Source organism: Thermobia domestica, chromosome 15, assembly GCF_964235325.1.
Source record: "Thermobia domestica chromosome 15, izTheDome1.hap1.1, whole genome shotgun sequence".
NCBI lineage: Eukaryota > Metazoa > Arthropoda > Insecta > Zygentoma > Lepismatidae > Thermobia > Thermobia domestica.
This window is the reverse complement of record NC_137468.1, coordinates 96,525,182-96,546,541: the sequence shown is the minus strand read 5'-3', so window position 1 is coordinate 96,546,541 and position 21,360 is coordinate 96,525,182. Positions and strand designations below refer to the sequence as shown.

The 21,360-nt window shown below is 35.6% G+C and overlaps 1 protein-coding gene across 1 annotated transcript in view; it reads left to right on the top strand.

The window, feature by feature from the left end:
• Positions 1 to 21,360, top strand: part of LOC145671158 (uncharacterized) — a 2,642,835-nt gene that overhangs the window by 2,362,325 nt on the left and 259,150 nt on the right. Inside the window, exon 12 of the mRNA XM_081739993.1 lies at positions 21,095 to 21,293. Within this exon, the coding sequence (XP_081596119.1) occupies positions 21,095 to 21,293 (199 nt within the window). The remainder of the gene's footprint in view (positions 1 to 21,094; positions 21,294 to 21,360) is intronic.

Sequence of the window (21,360 nt, the reverse complement as noted above, 5' to 3'; positions counted from 1 at the left end):
CTCTCTTCATCTTTAAGCGATGTCCGGCCCCTTCTGAATTCACCAAACCACCGAAAAATTGTAGCACGGGAAGAAGCAAGGTCCCCAAACGCTCCCTGCAAACGGCCAAGGCTTTGTGTCTCGTTCAAACCACTTTTGAAATCGTAAAGGATCATTGCCCGAAGATGTTCCCTTTCGAGCTCCATTCTAGATAGCCGAATACTGCTCACATCAACAAACAAGTGAAGGCGATACGGCCAAGCCGATAAGCGAGGCGAGTTGAAACTTGCTTCGCTTCTTCGCTCTGGATACCACTACTGAACACAATTGTTGGAATTCAAATACTGTGCCACAAGAATGCGTATCTCAAAACTTTCCTCGTACGTTGTAACGTATCAGTGGAGAAAAAAAAAGTTCTGTGTTTCAAAAAATCACACCTCTTTTTAAAAATTAAAAGCTCTGTTCTCAGTCTTGGGAGGTCTCGCCATAATTTATAAATGCATTTTCTTTTCTTGTATTAATGAACTAGCTGTAAGCTTTGTAGTTACCGGATCAAACTTCAGAACGTACATAAAAAGAAAAGACGATTGTCCTTATTCCATTGCCCATGTTTATCTGGTTGTAATGTAAGCTTGCATAACCAATATGTAATGTTGGTTGTACAGGCAAGGCATTCTTAGAAACCAAGAGAAACTTGCATACATTTTCGCATATATATATTGACCCACAAATCTTCCCCAAACAAAAATCGAAAAAAAAGGACTTCATACACGATTAGATCCGGGAAAGATGTGTGTACAAATTTTTTTGGTTTTAGGTAACTTCTTTCTGTGTGGAAAGCTAATGATACAAAATTTCCGGTCGCCAGGTCGCCATTGGAAACTAGAAATTTAGAGCTGGCGACCAGGGTTCAGTAGGTATGGTTTCTGCCTAAGCTCACAGCGATGCGCAGTTTCTATTTCGCACAAAATTAATTGTCGCTGAGTGAGAGAAAACACGGAATGTGAAGTCTTCACAATTTTGTAATTTGCCCCTCCTTTTGCACTCTCAATCGAAAACTTCATTGCGGGAGTCTCAAATTTGCTTCCAATTGTTACATTTTGTACAATTTTACCTGTGAGTACTGCTTCATTGAAGAGAGGTTTCAGCAATCTCAACAGAGTTAAGACTGCCTACAGGAATTCACTGAAGACCAACACACTGGATGGTTTGCTGACAGTTTCCATCAATGGACCTTCACTTGAGGACTTTGATCCAAAAACTGCAATCGATAGCTGATACTTCACTGCAGAGAGAGAGAGAGAGAGTTACCCAAACGTGAAGTCTTAAATTAAAATATTTTTAACATGTATATGAATTGTCCAATTCAAAATTCATTATGCTCAATCTAATTGCCTGGTATTGAAATTTTATACCCTTATGTAATCTCTCTCTCTGTCAAACCGAAGGCTATTTGGAGAGGGGAACTCTCATAACTTGTACGTGAGGGATACTGGCGACCATCATTTTTGGATTGGCGAGTGCGTCTGACTTTGAAATTTTGCTCCCTGATCTAGTGTATTTCTGTATAACATAATGTGTTTGTGTGTGATAGAGATCAGATCTTCACATAGAAAAGAACGACCTAGAATCACCAAATGTGTTACATTGATAAATGTTCAGCAGATCTAATTCTCTACGGAGCCTTTTTAAAAATAAATCTCGGCTCGAAGAGTCGGATTTAGGGAGTGAGAAACAACGCTAAAACATAATCTATGTTATTTCTCGCAGTTTCTAAGAACGCCTTGTGTGTATGGAATCCCCATTACGTCATGATTGTACGGGTGTACGTAGGATAAATATTGCAAAATGGAGTAAAAACTTTTTCTTTCACTATATATTTTAATCGACGTTCTTAGTTAAGAGGCCCCATCATGGCGAAATTAAAATACTGCTAATTTTACAGTAATTATGTAATATCTTCAAATAGATAAAAGATAATCGAAATGTGGAACAAGAGCTTGCTAGGCAATATTATTTTACATGAGGTAACGCTATCACGATTCACTTATGTGCTTTCGATTTCCAGCTATATCGAAAATCGGCATTTATAAATGGCTGCAAACGGAAAGCTACTATGAGACTCGTGATAACGGTATCTCATGCAAAATAATATTGTTTAGGACGCTCTTGTTCCACATTTCGATTCTCTTTTTTATCTATTTGAAGATATCATATAATTACTGTAAAATTAGCGGTATTTTACCTTCTTAGTGATTTGGTCTCGTAAGTCGGCAACGACGGGTTCTTACTCTCTTTATCCAGATTCTGAAGATTTGAGAACGACTATTGCTTACATCAAGTTAATTTATAAAATATGAGATCACTTCCTGCAAGACATGTAGGAGTGTTGTTACGTACGGAGTAAAATAACAACCGATAATAGATACGAACAAGATGTAAAAATTGAGATTAAGTGAGAAGACATAAGAACAACAATAAAAACGCTTCTAGCGAAACATCGACATAGGACTAAAATAAAGCCTGATGTATGTAGTAGTGTATTGAGTATGGCGTTGTATGGATGTGAGGCATGGACTCTAGAAGACGAAAAATGGAAGAACAAAAACCTTCGAAATGGGTGCTGTAGAAGACTGTTGAAAATTAGATGTATGGATAAGATATTAAAATAAAACAGTATTGGAACAGCATAGGACAAAAGGGGAGTATAGTGAGGAATATTTCGATCATATAAGAAATGTGATGAGTGGACGCATTGAGACATGGAAAATTCACCCTATTAGGGATAGGAGGAATGACAGAAATTGGCCGCGATTAAAATATACGGACGAAATAATATGAGGAAGAAGACGTATGGAAATGAGAACTTTGGCTGAGGATAGGTAAGAGCTACGTCAAACCAATCAAAAGATTGCTGAGAAGAGAGCTTACTCTCTGGTATATGAGACCAAAGGAAAACAGTGTTGTTTATTGTGCTTTTTGTAAGAGTACGAGCCGTTTTGAAGAACAAATTGATTGTTGAGTTCTCAATACACCCACTAATTTCTTTCGTACATAAATGAAGAAAAAGTAAAAATAAAAATAGACCCTGCATAGTGGAGTCATTTAGGGCGCAAGAGCGCGAAGTAAAGGATCGTTCTATCTGAAATTGATAGTAATTATTATGTTCAGAAATTGAAATAAAAGGAAGACTCGTAATCCAAAACAAACAAGTATACTTACTACCCTTAGAAAAACAATTATTGGTTTTCCTGGAAGAAAAGTTGTCAGTGAACTTATTTTTAGCAATAGAGTAAGTTAAAAATTGGAAGGAGTTTAATGAAATTTCCCAGAATTCATGGTCAACACTGTATTCTTTTTATCTTGTTAAGAACTTAACGCAATTTTGATGGAACTATAAAATTATATAACAGTGTAGCGGAAGGAAAAAGTTCGTGACTTCATCGGTTTGTTTTGAGAGAGTACGAGTTATATTTTTCCTTTTAGCTGCCCCCCCCCCTTTGATATAATTGGTCCATTACTACTCGAGACGGTATATACTGATCTTTTCGATTAAGATAGAAACTTTTATGTAACTGAAACGTAGTTTCAAGAAAGGAGGTAATTGGACTTATTTCTGTGTATGAGACCGGGAGAAATTCTGCTTCTACGTACATGCGATTTTTTTTTTTTTTAAATAAAATATCGTAAATGAAAACAACCAATTATGTACTATAACGTTGTTTTTTTTATTACTTCTGTTTTCAAGATTATACGGAGAGATTTATAACTTTTCTGACCTTAGGGTTTTTTTTTTTTTTTTTTTTGATCAAAGAAAGAGATTTATTTCGAAACCAGTGACAAAATATGGGACGACGCAACTTTCGTGACGATCACCCGGGTGTGGGTATTAATCCTCAGACTCGGTCTGACCCTGACAGAGCCGATAAGCCAGACAGACCCGATGACCGGCCAACAGCCAAAGTATGACCATCGCTGCAGATTTTATGGTGGATTAATGATATCCTCCACTCAAGTTGCAGTATTGACGTGTTTGTGTCCCGGTGTAACATTTCTTAATGAAGTTACTATGACTTGATTATTTCAAGTATAATTTCTTGTTTATTCGTCTTAAGATATTAAAAAACAATGAAGTGGTTTTGATCATAAACTATACAAAAAGATATGTAACAAAACATTGCTTGGGCTCAGCCATATCTCGTACATTCTACACGGCAAATTTTACAGGCACGTTCGATTCAAGTGTAAAAATCCCTCATAAGCAGAGCATGTAGCTTGTACCCGTAGTTATCTTTCAGTGTATTGCATTAAAACACACAGAGACACACGCAAGTGAGGAAGAAAATTATTAGGGAAGAGAGGACAGAGGAGAATCGCGTTTGTGTGAATTGAATTATATATACTCTTCATGTGTATGACTGTTTCGTCATCTCCGGACCAGACTGGGTCTCGGGTCACGGTTATGTCCGGGGCACTGGATGTAACTACTTCTGAGTCTTCCGGGTCACTTCGTGAGTCCTAACTTCTTATCCCGTTCCATCGCTGTTCCTCAGATCAAAATAATAAATTCCAAAGGGATGTCAATCCTTTCATAACTAAAGTTGTTGTATTATGACAGCATGCACCAATAGCTTTTTCAAGTTGCTCAATGAAATTATTTCAAACTCTCGTGATATTATAAATGATATCCAACGTGATTACTACTGTTAGGATTGTATGCTACGAAACAAGAGTTGATGCTATCTTGTCTCGAAAAGGTGTCGTGAAAGTAATGTTTCTCCTCGGAACATGTATCTGTTTTTTATAATATCCTGCACTCAAGTTTGATTTGACAGTGAAATTTGATATTCAACTTGTATATTATTACATTATTATCATAATCAAATTTCACTATTAGTTTTCTTGGTTTGTAGATATGTTCAACTTACATGCATATTCGTGATAATTCAGACTTTCAACATATGAATATCAGTCTCCTAGATTTTCTTAAATAACTATAAAGATGATTCTAAATCTTCCAATTAAATGCAGATAACGATCAGTAAAGTTCATAACTAACTTTTGAGAATATGCTGGCCCTAATTGATATATCACACGACTACCTTTCCATTTCAAAAAATATCACAGATTTCAAAATGGCGGATTTCAAGATGGCGGCGGAGGTTCGTGATCTACTCTGCCCATTCTTCTTTTGACAATATGTGAAACTACCACCGTTTCCGTTATCTATCTTTCACTATTTTCACGATTCAACAGTTTATTTGATGTATTTAATAACTTAGCATAGCCCTTCTCCCACCAACTTTGACCCCACTCCCCCTCCGTTTCTTATGGCACTCAGCCACTATAACTTCGCACATATACATATTTTCACATTCTTTATCAAGCGCAATAAGTCTCATCCCGCAACTTTATTCATCCATTTGGACCCTTGTCAGAGCTTCTCCTTCAAACGTCTTAAACGATGTCCCTTCTTGTAATTTTCACGGTTATATATATATATATATATATATATATATATATATATATATATATATATATATATATATATATATATATATAAAATTACTATTGTTATTTGTAAATATAAAATACCGTGGTATTTTAATTTGATTACTGATCTCCTCCTTACAGAGAAGAAAGCTCGATCACTGATTTTCCCCCGTGGTAAATCATTATGCTTATTTTTCATTCTAATTTTAAAATAGAAAACAATTGCAATGAAATATCGGACTCGGGTTTTTAAAAATCCACTTTCTCTTTCGAAAACTGTATCTAACCTCTAACTAAAAGGGAAGGTCACTAAATAACGAACAAATAAACAAATCTCCTATACTTTAAAACCACAAATGTAGGTAATTTGTATGCATGTTTGCTTTGTTGAATTTATTGAATGATATGTTAAAATTTCAAGTTACGAAATAGTTTGCAACAATAAAGAAGGAATAATGGTCATGACAATGATAAATACGTTTTTCAACATTAAAAATGTACAGAAAAGTAACACAGTATGAAGCTTAAAATTGTAGATTTATAGTAGAGGTGCATAGTAATGTGAAATACAAATATATATTTTCCCCTATGTCTTGCAATTTGGTTCCTATAGAATTAATAATTTGTTTCGATTTCCTCGCGGCACACCAGCGGCCGTTTCGCGGCACACCGGTTGGGAAACGCTGCTCTAGCCAAACAATTCGAATGAATGATTTTCCAATCCTGCTGCCACTATACTACCAACCCTGCTTTCTAATGAGAGTTAAACCAGCCACAGAATTGGAAACGTCATCTGGAAAATAAATAAAATATTAAAAAAAAAAGAAAAAGAAAAAAAGAAATCTACAAGGAGAGAAAAGAACATGGAATAAACTGAGTTTACAAATAAAATACAGAGGAGACAAAAAAAAGCTAGTTAAAAATTGTTTGAGAAAGAACCCTTTCAAAGACCGACTGATAGAAAGAAACCTTGTGTCAGATGCTGTGAGGACTATACAAGAGGGATGGGAAAGGAGAGAAAAAAGTAAAAGAAAAATCGAAAGACCACATTTACTCTTATGATGAAATCTTGAAGTAAAATGCCGAACATCTGGGCTTCATTCGATTTTTTTTTTTTAAGTCTAGAGTTGCATCTTTTTTGCCGTTCTGTTTCTGATTTTTTTTTTCTTATTAACTTGTTTTGTGGATGTATTACATTCACATGGTGTGTAAATTCAATCTTGTCAAGTTGTATGGCGCTTCTCCTCCCGGTCCTGTTTTTGTAATGCGCTATAATAATTTCCCTAGTGAAGAAAAGAACAGCAGCCAGATAGAGACAAATTAGTTGTAAAGATGTGTTGTAAGATTGTCGTTTCACGAAAACAAAGCGATGTTTAAAAGAAATAAAATAAAATAAAATTCTCAGCGGCAAATAAGGGAGAGTTTTAAATTATGGAATTGTCAGGTGGAATTCGTTCAAAACATTCAAGTATATTTTTTCACCATTACCTTTATTCTTCAAGGAAAAGAGAAATGAAATCTTGAGTTTTACGTCCGACGGTTATGCCGGCTAGGCTAAAGGAGACGGTGATGATGAGAAATGAATGAAATGGTGGAATGAATAAAGTGGGAGGAAACGGAAGAACTCCGAGGAAACCCCCAGACACGGTGTTTGTCTACTACAAAGTTCACTTGGCGCGAGCTGGGATCGAACCAGTGGCCCCATGCACCAGAGGTGAACGCTCTACTACTGAACCACCGTAAGGAGTTTGATTTACTTGACCAGGGACGGTTCTACTATATGTGCATTTACACAAGGCGGGAAGTTTCGAGGGATGGCAAAATCTGTCAGGACTAGATTATTTAAAATAAATATTTCTTGTTGGAAACTCATAATGATAGTAGTTAAATTTACTAAGCTGACCTTCTGTATGAATACTACATTCATAAATCATGTTTAAGTTGCATTTGTGTAAGATCGCATGGACAGCTAAGCTACTGTACCTTTGAAAAATAATCCCTCTCCCCAGAGAAAAAATAATAATTTTCTGGAGTAATTGTTCTAAATTTCATTACTTGCCACTACCAATATGATGATGATAGTTATAGTGCAAGTAATGATCCGTATTTTTTTTCTTTTTAATGAGCTACACTGTAATTGGAGCTACAAATGTTAATTAATATTTATGTAATAAAGAATGTATTCTAAAAGTTTATTCACAAAACGTAATAAATACATATCTTTTTTTCTTTTTTTAATGAAATGATACAGTTGCAATACACAGAGTCTTAAAGGAACATGAATGATGCAGAGATGAAATACGGATAAAATATTTAATGGCAGTTGAGTGCAGGCGTGGATTAGTTCAATTATACATATATGCGAGTCCCATGTTTCTTCTGTAAAAAGAACTTGAGAAGAAAATTTTACTATTGCAGAACTATATTAGCCATATTAAAATAATTGTAGGTTGTGCAATGTTCTATGGTGCTTATGTATTTTATGATACCTTTCGCTACAAAGTAATTTTCCTTCCTTGTGAAGGAATAATGTACAGTACTTAATTTTCGGATAAATAATGTACGTAATTCTGTTTAAAAGTAGTGCAAAGTGATCTTTTTCTTGAATATAATTTTCCAATAAGTAATATTTCTTGATTCATTATGAAAACAGTATAAAGTAATTTTCTTTCCTTTGAAATAAATAGTTTAGTTAATTTTTTTTAAAAAAAATAAATAACATTCTCCATTAATATTTGTTCAGAAATAAATTTTCAGTGTTTAATTTTCAAATACACACCCGTTTGTTATCAAATATATGTATAAATACAGTTTCAAAATGAACATTTTCCATTGTACATAAAACTGTGTACTTTCCATTAACCGATATACAATGAAAATAATGATATGGAACAGGTCTGCCTCCGAGGTTTTGTGTGATTTTTATTTTGCTCGAAATATGTCTATACGCCACTGTATCAGCGTTTTATAATCAAGCTATTGGTTTGGTACTTGTCAATATGTTCCGCCATTAATATGTACCTTTTGTTTTCCACATAATACGGTTCTGGTACTTGATATGTGTAACGCTCGTTTGTGCGATGAAGGTGATAGGAAGCAAGATATGTATGCGCTGTGGGTTTACTACGTAAACAACAGTTGTGCCAACTCACCCCACTACTAAAGAAAGAAAGAAAGAGCTTACGTTTGTGTACCAAATAAGCACGCTGTATACACAGCGATGCATTTCTCTTCGTAATGAAGATTGTATTGCGAAAATTTATTGCATAGAAACTTGGCTATCAGACCGTGAAATTTCGAAGTTTATTTTTTAAATGTATTTATTGTCATTTAGATATATTACTGTGTTTTCTAATGAAGAATGAAATTTGAAGTAAAGCTAGACAAAATGCTCTGGGCGTTACAACACGCTAAGGTTTATGGCCAGCCAGATGGATTTTACTGTGATGAGGTATTGTCTGAATATTTGCTCATATCTCTCCTATTTCGGACGTTCTAATTGAGTTCGCTACGTCTTAATTTAAATGGCTTTCCAATTACCTTACCTGAAGAGTGAATCTGCTTCAAAGTGCCCAGAAAAACGCAAGTGTTACCACTTTAAGCACCAAATCCAAAATCAGATGTTTTATTCTGGGATCTATTGAACAGTCTGCACTGGCCCATTAAATAACACGTGAAATATACCTAACATATATGCATTTGGACCCCAGTAATAGATAAAGTCAATGGCGTAGCAGCTGCCCCCGCAACCCCCGCAGTGCGGGGGGGCCGAGGTATAGGGGGCCCCGAAATCTTGCTATGAATAAAGATTTAAAGAAGTAGAACTTCAATCTTACTTCTATCGGCTTTACAACTAGGGCCCCTTTTCTATACTTTGCGGGAGGGTGGCGCAAAAGTGTGCTACTCCACTGCATAAAGTGTGCATAAAATATGGGCACATGTCGCTTAAAATCTTAAAAATACCTAACAGGGATAGTTTGTGTGTATACGAGGAGCAGTCGAAAAGTTCCCGGAATTTTGTTGTAGCTATTGTCACAATATAAGTACACATTTCCTTAATCGCTTTCAAAGTAGGCACCTTCGGAACACACACACTTTCTCTACCGCTCCTGTGATTGCTGGAAACACCGACGAAAGCTTCTCTTGGTATCTTCCGAAGTTCAGCCTCGCGTTGGTTTTGATCTGTTCTACGCTGGCGAAACAGAAAAGGATCCTTTTTAGCTTTGGGAAGAGCCGAATATCCTATTGTGTTAAACGGTTTTTAAGGCTATCTAACTCAAGGTGACCAGAACTTTTACTTCCAAAAACGGGACGCATACGAATCGGCGACGGGAGGGAGGGGTGACTTCCACATTGCATTTTGGGACTCAGCAGTGTTTTCCATTTACAAAATACACAAGTAAGAATGATAACACAGCGTTTCTAACATAAGTACTACTCGAAAATACTTTTAACTACTTCAACACTCAGAATTCCCACTCAATTCCCACTTGAACCACAGAACACTCAATTCTCATTTGAATATTCAGAAGTTCTAGGCACGGCTGAACCTTCCCAATGAGTATTGGTATGGAAGAGTGTAGAATTAGCATTGACCATTTATATTTTGAATAATAATTACGGGACACCTGGGTCATGTTTGCTTAAAAACGGGACATTTAGGCGTCCCGTTTGAGAATCAGAAAAAAAAACGGGACAACAGTTGAAAATAAGGGACTGTCCCGGCTAAAACGGGACGTCTGGTCACCTTGATCTAACTCATTGAGTCAGATTTTCCCCAATTTGCACATGAATTTTTATGTTTACGCGTTGCTATATCTGTAAAATTGAATCAACTGATAACTGCACACACCCTTCCGTTCAGCTACACTACTCGTACACTGCCTGTTAAGACGTGTTCACACTTTTCAAATTCATAATTAGGCAACCTAAGGATTGTATTGTATATACAAGATTCATTGTGGTTGCATCACAAATGTCAAAACTACATCACTCCGGGAACTTTTTGAGTGCTCCTCGTATGTATTTAACTGTAATAAATACAATAACTTAAAGTAGACATTTATTCCGTATCATTTATTCTAGCTGCATGCAGCTGGCATTGCCTTGTCGTATTTTAGAGCTGGTTAAAAAAAAAAAAAATAGCCTTGTTCCATTGCTCGAGTATTTATCCTCTGCTGTTACTTAAGCCTGCCATTGCTCGAGTATTTATCCTCTGCTGTTACTTAAGCCTGCATAACCGATATTTAATGATTGCATATGGGCAACGCGTTCTTATTAACCTCAAGAAACGTTGCATACATTTTGACCCCCCCCCGTCCCAAGCCGAAAATCGGAGAAACTTGCTTCATAATCTGGTGAAGATTTGTCATCTCAATGAGATTTATGTACAAAATTTCGTAGCTGTAGGTCACGTTCTTCTTGTGTCTGTGAAATGCTTATGCCACATACATTATTATTATTATTATTATTATTATCGACCTGGAAAACGAACTTAAAATAATTTTTACAGTTATCAGTGGTGGCTTGTGAGGGAAGCCACATCAGTAAAAATTACGCAATTTTACCGCTACAAGGTAAGGGAAGAAAGCTTCCTTGATGTCCTATCTGTTGTATACAATAATTAGAACAATAGGTAAGTTTTCTTCCCTTAGTTTATAGCGATAAACGTAATTTTTATCTATGTAACTTCGCTTATAAATGCCTCCTCAGTGATATTTATCCTTTGAGAACTCTGAATCAGGGATTACTTTCCTTTCTTAAAATGTACGTATGAAAATATGTGAAGTAGATGTATATGTGTGCGTGTGTGTGTATATCGAAGGTAGGAAAGTGGGGATGGGAGAGAATGAGAGGCCATGTTGAGTTTGCTAAGCATTGATCGATTTCACGCTGTGAATTGCCCCCGGGGATTCGAAAGCTCATTTGGGGATCCTGCACTAATCGCTTAGGTCGTAGGTGAGCCCATCTTGAGTCAGGGTTTTGGTCCGGAGCTTCTATATAACGACGACGGAAAAGGAAGGTGAAGAAAAAGAGGGGAAAATATCATTTTTAAGATGAGGAAAAGCTTTTTTATTTTCAGTAAGCAACTGATCCTGTCCATTCCTTTCTTATTCCATCTTTCTACCGTTCTATTTCAGTAGTGATTCTGATTTTTTTGTTTTGCCACCTCTATTTGTTAAATACAGTAGTGTTAAAAAAAATAAGAAAAATCTTTACGCAGAGGTAACGTGTTTGTTGTGATATATAACGTGATAAGGAAAGAATTGTACGTCTTTATTAATAATGCAATATGAAGGAGGTGGAGGAAGTGTGTGCGGTGGAGTTAACGTGTATTTTACGTACATATTATAATTTCAACTATGCGTAGTTTCAGTAGCTATTAGAAGCGTAATGAGAAGTAGAGCTGCCAGACTGAACTTGAAGGTAATCTCGGAGACCAGCGACATTCGTGTAACTAGGTACACAAAAATTGAAATGAAGATTTCTGCATGTCATTACCATTGTTAACCTCTTAACACTTGTATAACCACTTTTAGTAACTACTACCACTACTACTAACCAATCGTGCATTGTGGCAAACTAAATTACGCAAAGCGTTAGTTATTATGGGCGCTTACCTTACTATTCATATTTTTTGAAGCTCCTCATTGGTAAAGTACTTCTTACAAGCGTTGTTGTTGACATTCTTGGTTGCTTTTGGTTCTATCTTATGATGATAAAGCTTACAGTACACTAAACCCTCTTTTCAGTACAGCGCCTTTGGCTAAGCGGTTAGCGTACGCGCCTTTGGCGTGGGAGACCCGGGTTCAATTCCCGGCGGGAGCTCATGTGGTTCGGTTTCCACGTTAATCAGTAGGTCCACGTCTCCTATAGCCTCGCTGCTGAACGGGACGTTAAACTCAAAATCAACTCAACTCAACCCTCTTTTCAGTATACATTGAATACATTAATAACTAATGGGTAGTGTTACTGACTAATGTAGCGAAATACTTAATTATTTTCATCAAGTTCGATGCATATTCTTTCTGGAGAAACTTACTCTATTGTAACAAGTATTGTTTTCTTTCTGATCAAGTGTTATCAAATATTATTTTAAACCCATCTGTCCAGTTCACTTCCATCTAAACCGAAGTTTTTCATCACCACCTCTGTTAAATCATTAAATAACCACGATATTGGTGTCACACGATAATATAAGCTGAACAATGAAAAATAATTTAAACATAGCCTCTCGACAAGTGGCCTATGAATACTGTCAAAATATCTATGATGATGATGATTTTATTACAATATAAATGTAATTCTGGTAATTAAATATCAACAACTAAGTACAACACATATCAAAAGGCAGAAAGGGCATAGATTTTTAAATATACAGGGTGGCCCAAAAGTAGGTATACACCCCTGCATTGATCAAGTATAACATTCTAGCTTATAGGTTTATTTGCTTCGGCTGTTCCGGGCTTAAGATATAAATAAAAAGACATTAAGAACAAATAATGAAGAAACTACGTCTTTCTGATCGATAACAATAAGAAATGATATAAAAAGCAATGAGTTGATCAGTACGGGACTGTACACCTACTTTTGGGTCACCCTGTAGGCAATTTAATATTTAAGCCCGTAGATTTAATTCATTGGCCTTGTAGGCTCGTAGAATGTATTTCAGACCCTGCCACTGCAGGTGGCTGGAGATCAGATGGAAGTGTTACATATATCCTCATAGTTGGTAATAAAATCAAGTGTTATTCACTGACAATATCTATTTCAATCTCTTCTATTTACGTTGCATAAATACATTTCTTTCTTTCTAACTCAGGGTGTTCAGCCGTTAGTAATCAGCAGGTTACAAGAATTTTGAGGACAGCTCCCCATGTAATTTCTTTAACCTATTGTAACGTTCACATAAAATGCATGTATGCATGGATTTCTAATTTTCCTCGTCATGGATCTAATTTTTAATTCAATTTACTGTTCAGTTATGGTGTATAACTCAATGTTATTTTCATTTCCGTACTTTCCAAAAATTAAGTTTAACCTACACTGGCTGCAGTAAACTCGCCAACCAGTTTCGATTTAAAAAAATGTTTCTGATATGGCTTTTATCGAGATTGTAAAATGTACCGACTTTGTTTTATTGATGAAATTGACTATGGAAGTTGACCTCCACGTTCCTATATCGCACTCGTAACGTTGCTGAGTACTGTGGGTAAATAGGAGAGACAGCGTGACAATGTGCATACAGAAGTAACGCCAGAACATTGAGTCAATTTTGAAAGAAATTATGTTAATAATTGTCAGGGACGGATCCAGGACGGACTTCTAGATGGGCCGGTGGGTTGTAATACTGCTACTTTTAAGAGCTCCAAACTCTGGAATGGGTTTTATTTATATATAAAATAAGAAAGTTCCCTCATGCAGGGGGGCAATCGCCTCCCCCTGAATCTGCCCCTGATAACTGTTCACTTATTGAAGTTCGAATAACCAAACTTTGATCATAGCCTTTCTTTTGAAATTCAAGCTCTGCTTCATGTATCATATGAAACCCATCCCATTTACACTATTTTCAAGTTGAATCAGGTGCCTGTCCTCGCCATCACCCCAAGCACATCAAACTCCCCCCCCCCCTCAATCTTAAATGTTAATACTATGACCACTTATGCCAAACTAATCTCCTTTTCATTTTATACAGGATGAAAAGGAAATTTTTACACTCTGCTTAGTCCACTCACTAAAGAAAGTGATGTTTTCGTGACAACTACAAAAAATACATATGTGAAATTGGTTGCTAGAACTATGTTATTGTAAACCTATTCTTTCCCTACTTTAACAGACCAAAAGTCGAAAAGAGAGAAAGTAAGGACACAGATAAGCCCATGTTTAAGGGATAGCATGTTCGCTCTTTCAGCCAAAAACCATAAGCATGATCATAGCGGCAGAAAGAAGTGGAAGATCAACAAGCAACATAACATGCAAGTCTATATACTACAGTATAATGAGGTGTTTCCTACTTCTTTGCTTTGGGAAAGTAGTAATCATAGTCCACATTGAACTGCAGGCTTGGAAACCCAGCTGCTATGAGCAATATTACAAACCTCACTGGTTGGGTATCACGACCAAACAGTGCCACCAAAACAGCAGTGTAGTGCAGTGATAGTACATTATAACGATATTGTCGTTGGTCAGATTGAAGTTATCAACAATTTTTACATAGTTCTTGAGCCCTACCTTACCTGTTTACATGCACGACCATGATCCTTTATCTCCTTTATAAATGTGACTATTGTAAGCCATAAATTTAATGATATTTTGTACGATTTATTTATAAATTATTTGTCCACAAATTATCTTTCAGGGGTGAACTAATATTCACATTGGAGAAGAACTATTAGCAAGTTAAATTTGTGTGCGTACTTCGTACTGTTTACCACCGAAAATTAATTTCAGGTATAAGTCGGAATAGAAAACATAAATGATGCGTTTAAGATAGGTATAACATGATACAGCAATTTTGAATTTATTCTTGCAGTTACAATAGTAAGATGATAAAGACTTGATCATTTTCAAGGCTATACCGATGATAATTGCAGGACTGCGTTGCGAATTTATTTATTTATTTATTAAACAAAAGTTTGGAATAAATTGAACCAATGAAGGAGACGGTTTATTTCAGAGAACATTGACCTTTGAATGTCCTTCATTCATTTAATAAGATAAAAAGGGCTTTCATGATCCAATGTTTTTGCAATACTCTGTACTGACTGACCCATCATTTCCATTTTCTTCTTCTCCTCTTACTGAAGAAATCATTACCTTACGTGACTGTTCGTAAGGAGTAGCGTTCTTGATATATTGTCGAATTTGACTGTCAGCCGTATCTTGTGTTGTAATCACGTTCTTTTGCTTCTGCATGACAAGTGGCCATCAGTCAGCAAGGACAAAGAGGACTCTTACTGTACACGCGCATGGTCTGACAAGTTTCAAGTATATCATCCGTCTGTCTGTCCTTAGAAGAAAGACACAAAGAAAAGTTGAGGAGATGTTGCTGCTGACTCTTCAACAAGAATTACAACTATTTTTATTATGGGGTTGAAGTTTCTTGACAATCATGACTTGGATGGGTGGGTAGAAAAACGATACAAAAATGTCCTCAGTTGTTGTTTGCTGAATATGATTATTATTTTAAAGTGCTTAGTTCTTATCTTTGTATATCTTTACTGTTAAGTTTTTCTTTATGGTATAAATTTATTTTTCCCTATATACTCATATATAATTTTTATTGGGTTAATCTGCATTGAAAAACTCATGATAGCAGTTTGGCTTCATTGTGAAACATGCACCAAATTAGGTCGCAAATTGCTTCAGCACTGTGAGATTGTAAACTAAGAAAAATGTTGTATCCCAGTAAGTATGGTCACGTCACGTCACGTTCAAAGGTGATTTTCGATACTGGACAGGTGATTTCAACAGTAATTGAACTCAGAAAATACTATAATTGGTTTAAAAATGAATGCTATAAATTTAGTCATAGAAAATTCGTACAGAGTTTTCGATATATCTGATAAGTTTCCACAGATTTATTATTTATCATAATAGCTCTGATACTTACGCGAAGCTGTTTCAACCAAAGTTGAAGTTAAAAAGATGGCATGAAGTTTTTAGAAAGAAATGGACTGAGACCTTTATTCTAAAGAAATACAATAACATGTGTGTGTGTGTGTGTGTGGCGTGCTGCAACTGAGGGATTTTAATAAAGGCCTCAGTCAGGTTAGATGATCCTAGACTTTGTACTACTGTAAGACTAGACTTTGTAAGACGAGAAGAACACCTTCCTACTATACATTATTTTTCTCTTTATTAACAAATTACATTTCGGATACATTATTGTTGCATATTTATCGTGTGTGCGATTTGAGGTACAGTACTTCCCTCGGGTAATACTGTATGTGGTTGTACCAATTAGTATTATATTTTGAGTTTTACATCCTATGGTTGTGCCTATTAGGCAAACGGAGACTAGAGAATTTCAAGAAATGAATGATGAAAGGGTACTTATCTTGAACCCGCAACTGCCAATCTATTGCATTAGAATGCTTGACGGTGTTTCCCTGCTTGGCAATACCAAGCAGAAGGTTTTCATACTAACAATATTAATTTTTCCCGGATTGAATTGCGAGATAGGATGTTCGTATATGCTTTTTTTTTTTTTTTTTTTTTTTTTAACAAAAGAGACACTGACCAAAGCTTAAAACCCACTTTATTTTAAATTATAATTTGTAACTGTTTCGGATATCTAGCATATCCTTCTTCAGACACTATCGAAAATAAATGAAAATACAGACATATATATATAAATTTCATTTATTTTCGATAGTGTCTGAAGAAGGATATGCTAGATATCCGAAACAGTTACAAATTATAATTTAAAATAAAGTGGGTTTTAAGCTTCAGTCAGTGTCTCTTTTGTTAAAATAATCAATCCAAAGCCATGAATAGTCTTACTATCGTATATGCTGCATGTGGAAGTATTTCTCTTGAAAAAAAAAAAAAAAAAAAAAAAAAAAAAAACTTGTAACATGGAATATTGTCAGACCGAGTGAGAACCCTTGTATGGTATATCGTTGCTGTGCAGAAATGACATATTCGCCTAAATGATCATAGATTTCCATCGGTAAACTAGGTTACAAACTACCTGGGAGATGAGGAAGTTTTTTTTTTTTCAATTACATTTTAATTACCCAGAGAAACTATAATAAGTAAAGATGCTTTTTTCCCCGCTCCAAATTGGGCTCCTCCCAATTTTATATAGCTACCACAATATACACATTTCTCCTCCGGTTTTCACTGTCATCTAGTTTAACCATTGTGTTGTGTCTATAGTAGTTACTTGCAATCTAATCCACATACTTTCGGTTTGTTGTTGTTTGATTATTTGCAGAGGTACACTATGTAAATACACTGTACATATATGATGTAAGCCACTTTTAATCCTATACTCATATTTGGCAAGATTAGGTGATGGTATCTCAGACAACATAAAGTTAATTTAATTATTGGTAGTAAGCTCGTTGATTTAATGAATTTCTTCCTTATTACTCCTGTCAGATAATCGTATGTGTGTGTGTGTATTGCAAAGAGGAAGAAGGTGTTATTGTTTCATTTCGAATTATTGCACGGTAAGACTTTAATTAGGCCTAATTTTATTCTCCTCCTCCTCAATATCAATAACCTAATTCGCACACTAGGTAACACTACTGAATGATAATATTGCCAGCAAACATGACTTCGTAGTTCTCTCTACGTTCACTCATACATACAATCCCTTCAAAATGTTTCTGTGACCACTTCATATCCTCCTGTACTAAAACAGGTCGTGTATATTTTGCAGCATTTTTCAACACAGACATGCTGCTAAACATGTTGCAGGGTGAGTTTTTTTGGTGGGAGGGAGAACCATTTGAATTGACTTGGAGTAAAATTGTGTTAATGGAGGTAATAAACTATTGTAGTTGAGTTTCATAAACATGATTTACTGTAGTAGGATCCGATTTTCAATAGAAGCGTGGTACAGAATGTCAGTATTTCGTCCAATTCGTAGTTGGCCGCTTGGCAGTTGTGTAATAACTGCAGATTCTGCGAACTTTTTGTGACTTACCCTGCAAACGATCAAGAGAAGATAATTCACACTCAAAACTTCGAATTATACTCTTCGAGTAGAAGCAGCATCGTCATTTCAGATTTTGGTTGTAGGAGGGACCCTACATGTCACTAAATTTTAAAGTTTTTCGTTGATAGGCTATATTATCTTATGGATTCAAATGTATACGTCAAGCTGAAACGGGGAGGGGGAGGGTGGCAATTGCCATTCCTTGGAGCCCCAAATGACGCCTGTGGATAGAAGTGAATGTGAACCTCTATCACCTTGACGTTGGCTTCATTATTTTGAAAAGTGTGCTATTACAAAACTTGGATTCACACAGCCGTGCACATATTATTTGAGTATATGAGCAAATTAATCGTGGTCATTACGAAAGAAAACTCAGGGAAATTACAGTAAGTGTGAGCGAGGTTATAAACAGAAGGATGTTAATCACCAGACTACATATATATATATATATATATATATATATATATATATATATATATATATATATATATATATATATATATATATATATATATACGTGTTACTGGTTCCAGTTAAACTGAAAACCCAATGATAGTATTTATCCATGCCATGAAACTGCAGTGTTCTAGTTTGTTTTCAAAGGTATCATATTTTTTAAAAAATATTGGTCGTGTCAAATTGGTTTTAGTTTCTCTTTGCCAGTCGACCTTAATGCTCTTTACTCAGCAATACTCTTTCCTCTTCTTTATTTTAACATCAACCCACTAACACGTGCACTGGCAAACTGATAGAGATAGTGGAAAAAGGACGAAGGAAGACGCTCGAAGTATATTCTGGGCAAACTTTTTAATAAATACGAACAGTAAAAGACTATCACAAGCGGTTGCTGGCTGCAAGTCTGTCTTTCTTGCAGAGACTGTAAAAAAGAAAGAAAAAAGACAACAATCCTTTTAAATTTATCCTCCAGTTATGGTGGAAGCCAAAAATCATAAAAGCAGATGGAACTAGCACCATCTCTGCTATTCCGTGACTTTTTTTTTTTGTCCTGTTTCTCGTTCTTATTTTTAAAGTGGTTCTACTCTTCCTAGATAAGATAATGTGTGGTTGAAATGACGACCATCTGCCACTGTTGCGTGTGTATGATGACCTAATAGAGAGCGCTCTACATGGGGGCTTACAGCAGCAATATGACTGGCAAGCGTAATGGGTTTACCAGATGAACCAATTGAACTGCGTCGTCAGATATATATAACACAAAAACTGGGCGTGTGTGTTTTTGTCATGTGGTCAAGTTAAAAACTTAGTTTACCCTTTTTAGTCAGTGATATAATACTTTTTTAAAAATATTCTTTGCTTGCTTATTTTCCATATCCCCCTTAGATTCGTTCCATGATGAGAAATTTTCTCCATTATTGTACCATCATGCTTTAAGTAATAATCATTAGCTTGTACAGATTATTTTGCTACTTTCGAAACCAAATGTTAAATATAAATGCGAAAGAGAATGCGAAAATCAAGAGATTAACCTTGATGCTAATTTTGGTAAATCTGTATAGTATTTTCTTTGTATACTAGGCAATTCTTCTTATCAAACCTTCATTACTCTCAGCCAGCGGCATTCTTATTTCCTCCGGAAGCCCTGCGAGAATTGAATTGAAGTCCGTTTTTAGTACTTCTGTCAAGTGTATTAATACATCATTATTCTCAATATTATCCAGATACTCTTATTCTTGCGTTCCTCATCCGGTACATTCAATTTTCCCTTGCAGCAAAGTATTAATTATTTACATATATTTATTATTAGTTCCTCCTCCCGAGCCCTCTGTACGTTATACACTATACAATTAAAAATCTCTAATTGGTCACATTTATTTTATTTTTTGAGTTTGCTCATGAACCACTTCAAACGCCATACCAAATTAATGATTAAATAATGTAAATACAGTTACAGCCCTTATCCGATTTTTTTAAAATAAATTAAATTCAAACAATACAGGATTTTAAAATTGCAATTAAATCATCACACTAGTTTTAGATAGACACATTGCATCCAGTTTAACACCCGATAGCATAACTGTTTATTAAGATTAGCGTTACAGACGTTTGCTGAGGCTATGTTTTAATTGTTGCACCTTTGCTGTCGCACCTATATTATCGTTTCATTGTTGCACCTGTATTATCACGCGGCACTATTTTCATATAATTACTTAAGTTAATTTCGATAGAAATGAGTTGTACAATGAGTTCTTTGTTTTGAATTCGTTGATATTGACACTTGATAGGAAGGATGATATCGTAATACTCGAGAAAGCAGACGTACGAAACTTAATCAAAATAATGCAGTATATTTTTCGCTATACCAGTCAGTAATTCAAACATCCAACGAGTATTCAGTGTATTGAAAGCTTTAAGCTCAGATGGTAAAAATAAATAAATAAATTTTAAAAGGTCGACAGAAACTGTAATGGCCGAAACTTGTGAACATGACGTCAATTTTTCCACAAAACTGTTCTGGAAGATAAAGAGACTTCTTCAGCACTGAAGAGCTCCAAAAAAAGTTTGAATAATAAATTGTGAGTGTAATGTTTTGTGTTTCACTCAGTTTGGTACAGTGTACGTTTGGTTAATAGTTATTGTATTAATACAGTGGTTATGTGATAGATGTAACGGTGGTAATTAGATGGGAAAAAAATATGCTCCTGATCTCAAGAGTACAATCGGGCAACCTAAGTAGTAGTATTTTATGATTTACATCATAGGTAGCAAAATAGGATGTTGCAAAAAACATTAAAGTTAACGTCATGTGGTCTTGTGGATCGACTAGTAGAGACATACAAGCAATTTGCCCTCTTTCTTCATGTAATATTTTTTCTTCTGTTTTCTCTATGTTCCATCTTCGTGTAGTTTTGCTCTTTTTTCTTCTTCTTTCTTGTGTTGCTGTTTTCTCACGGTTGACTGACGGAAAATGCCTTTTACTCTTTTGTCTTGTAGCTGTGGTGCAAGTTCAGCGACCCTGGGGAGCAGCGTTTGTGGGTGAAGGCAGCGGACACTGGTGAGAAGGAGCACGTGACTTCAGCCGTTGCAAGTGAAAGGATTCTAGTGGATGTGCAGCCTCATTTGTACTCTCTGGATGTGCTGGCTACAGTGTTTGTAAACGAGACGTGCGAGATATCAGGATATTTATTTGCAGGTGAGTTACGAGATTCTCACTTTTTTTTTCTTTTTGTTACAAGGGGCCTTATTGATCTCAACGCCAC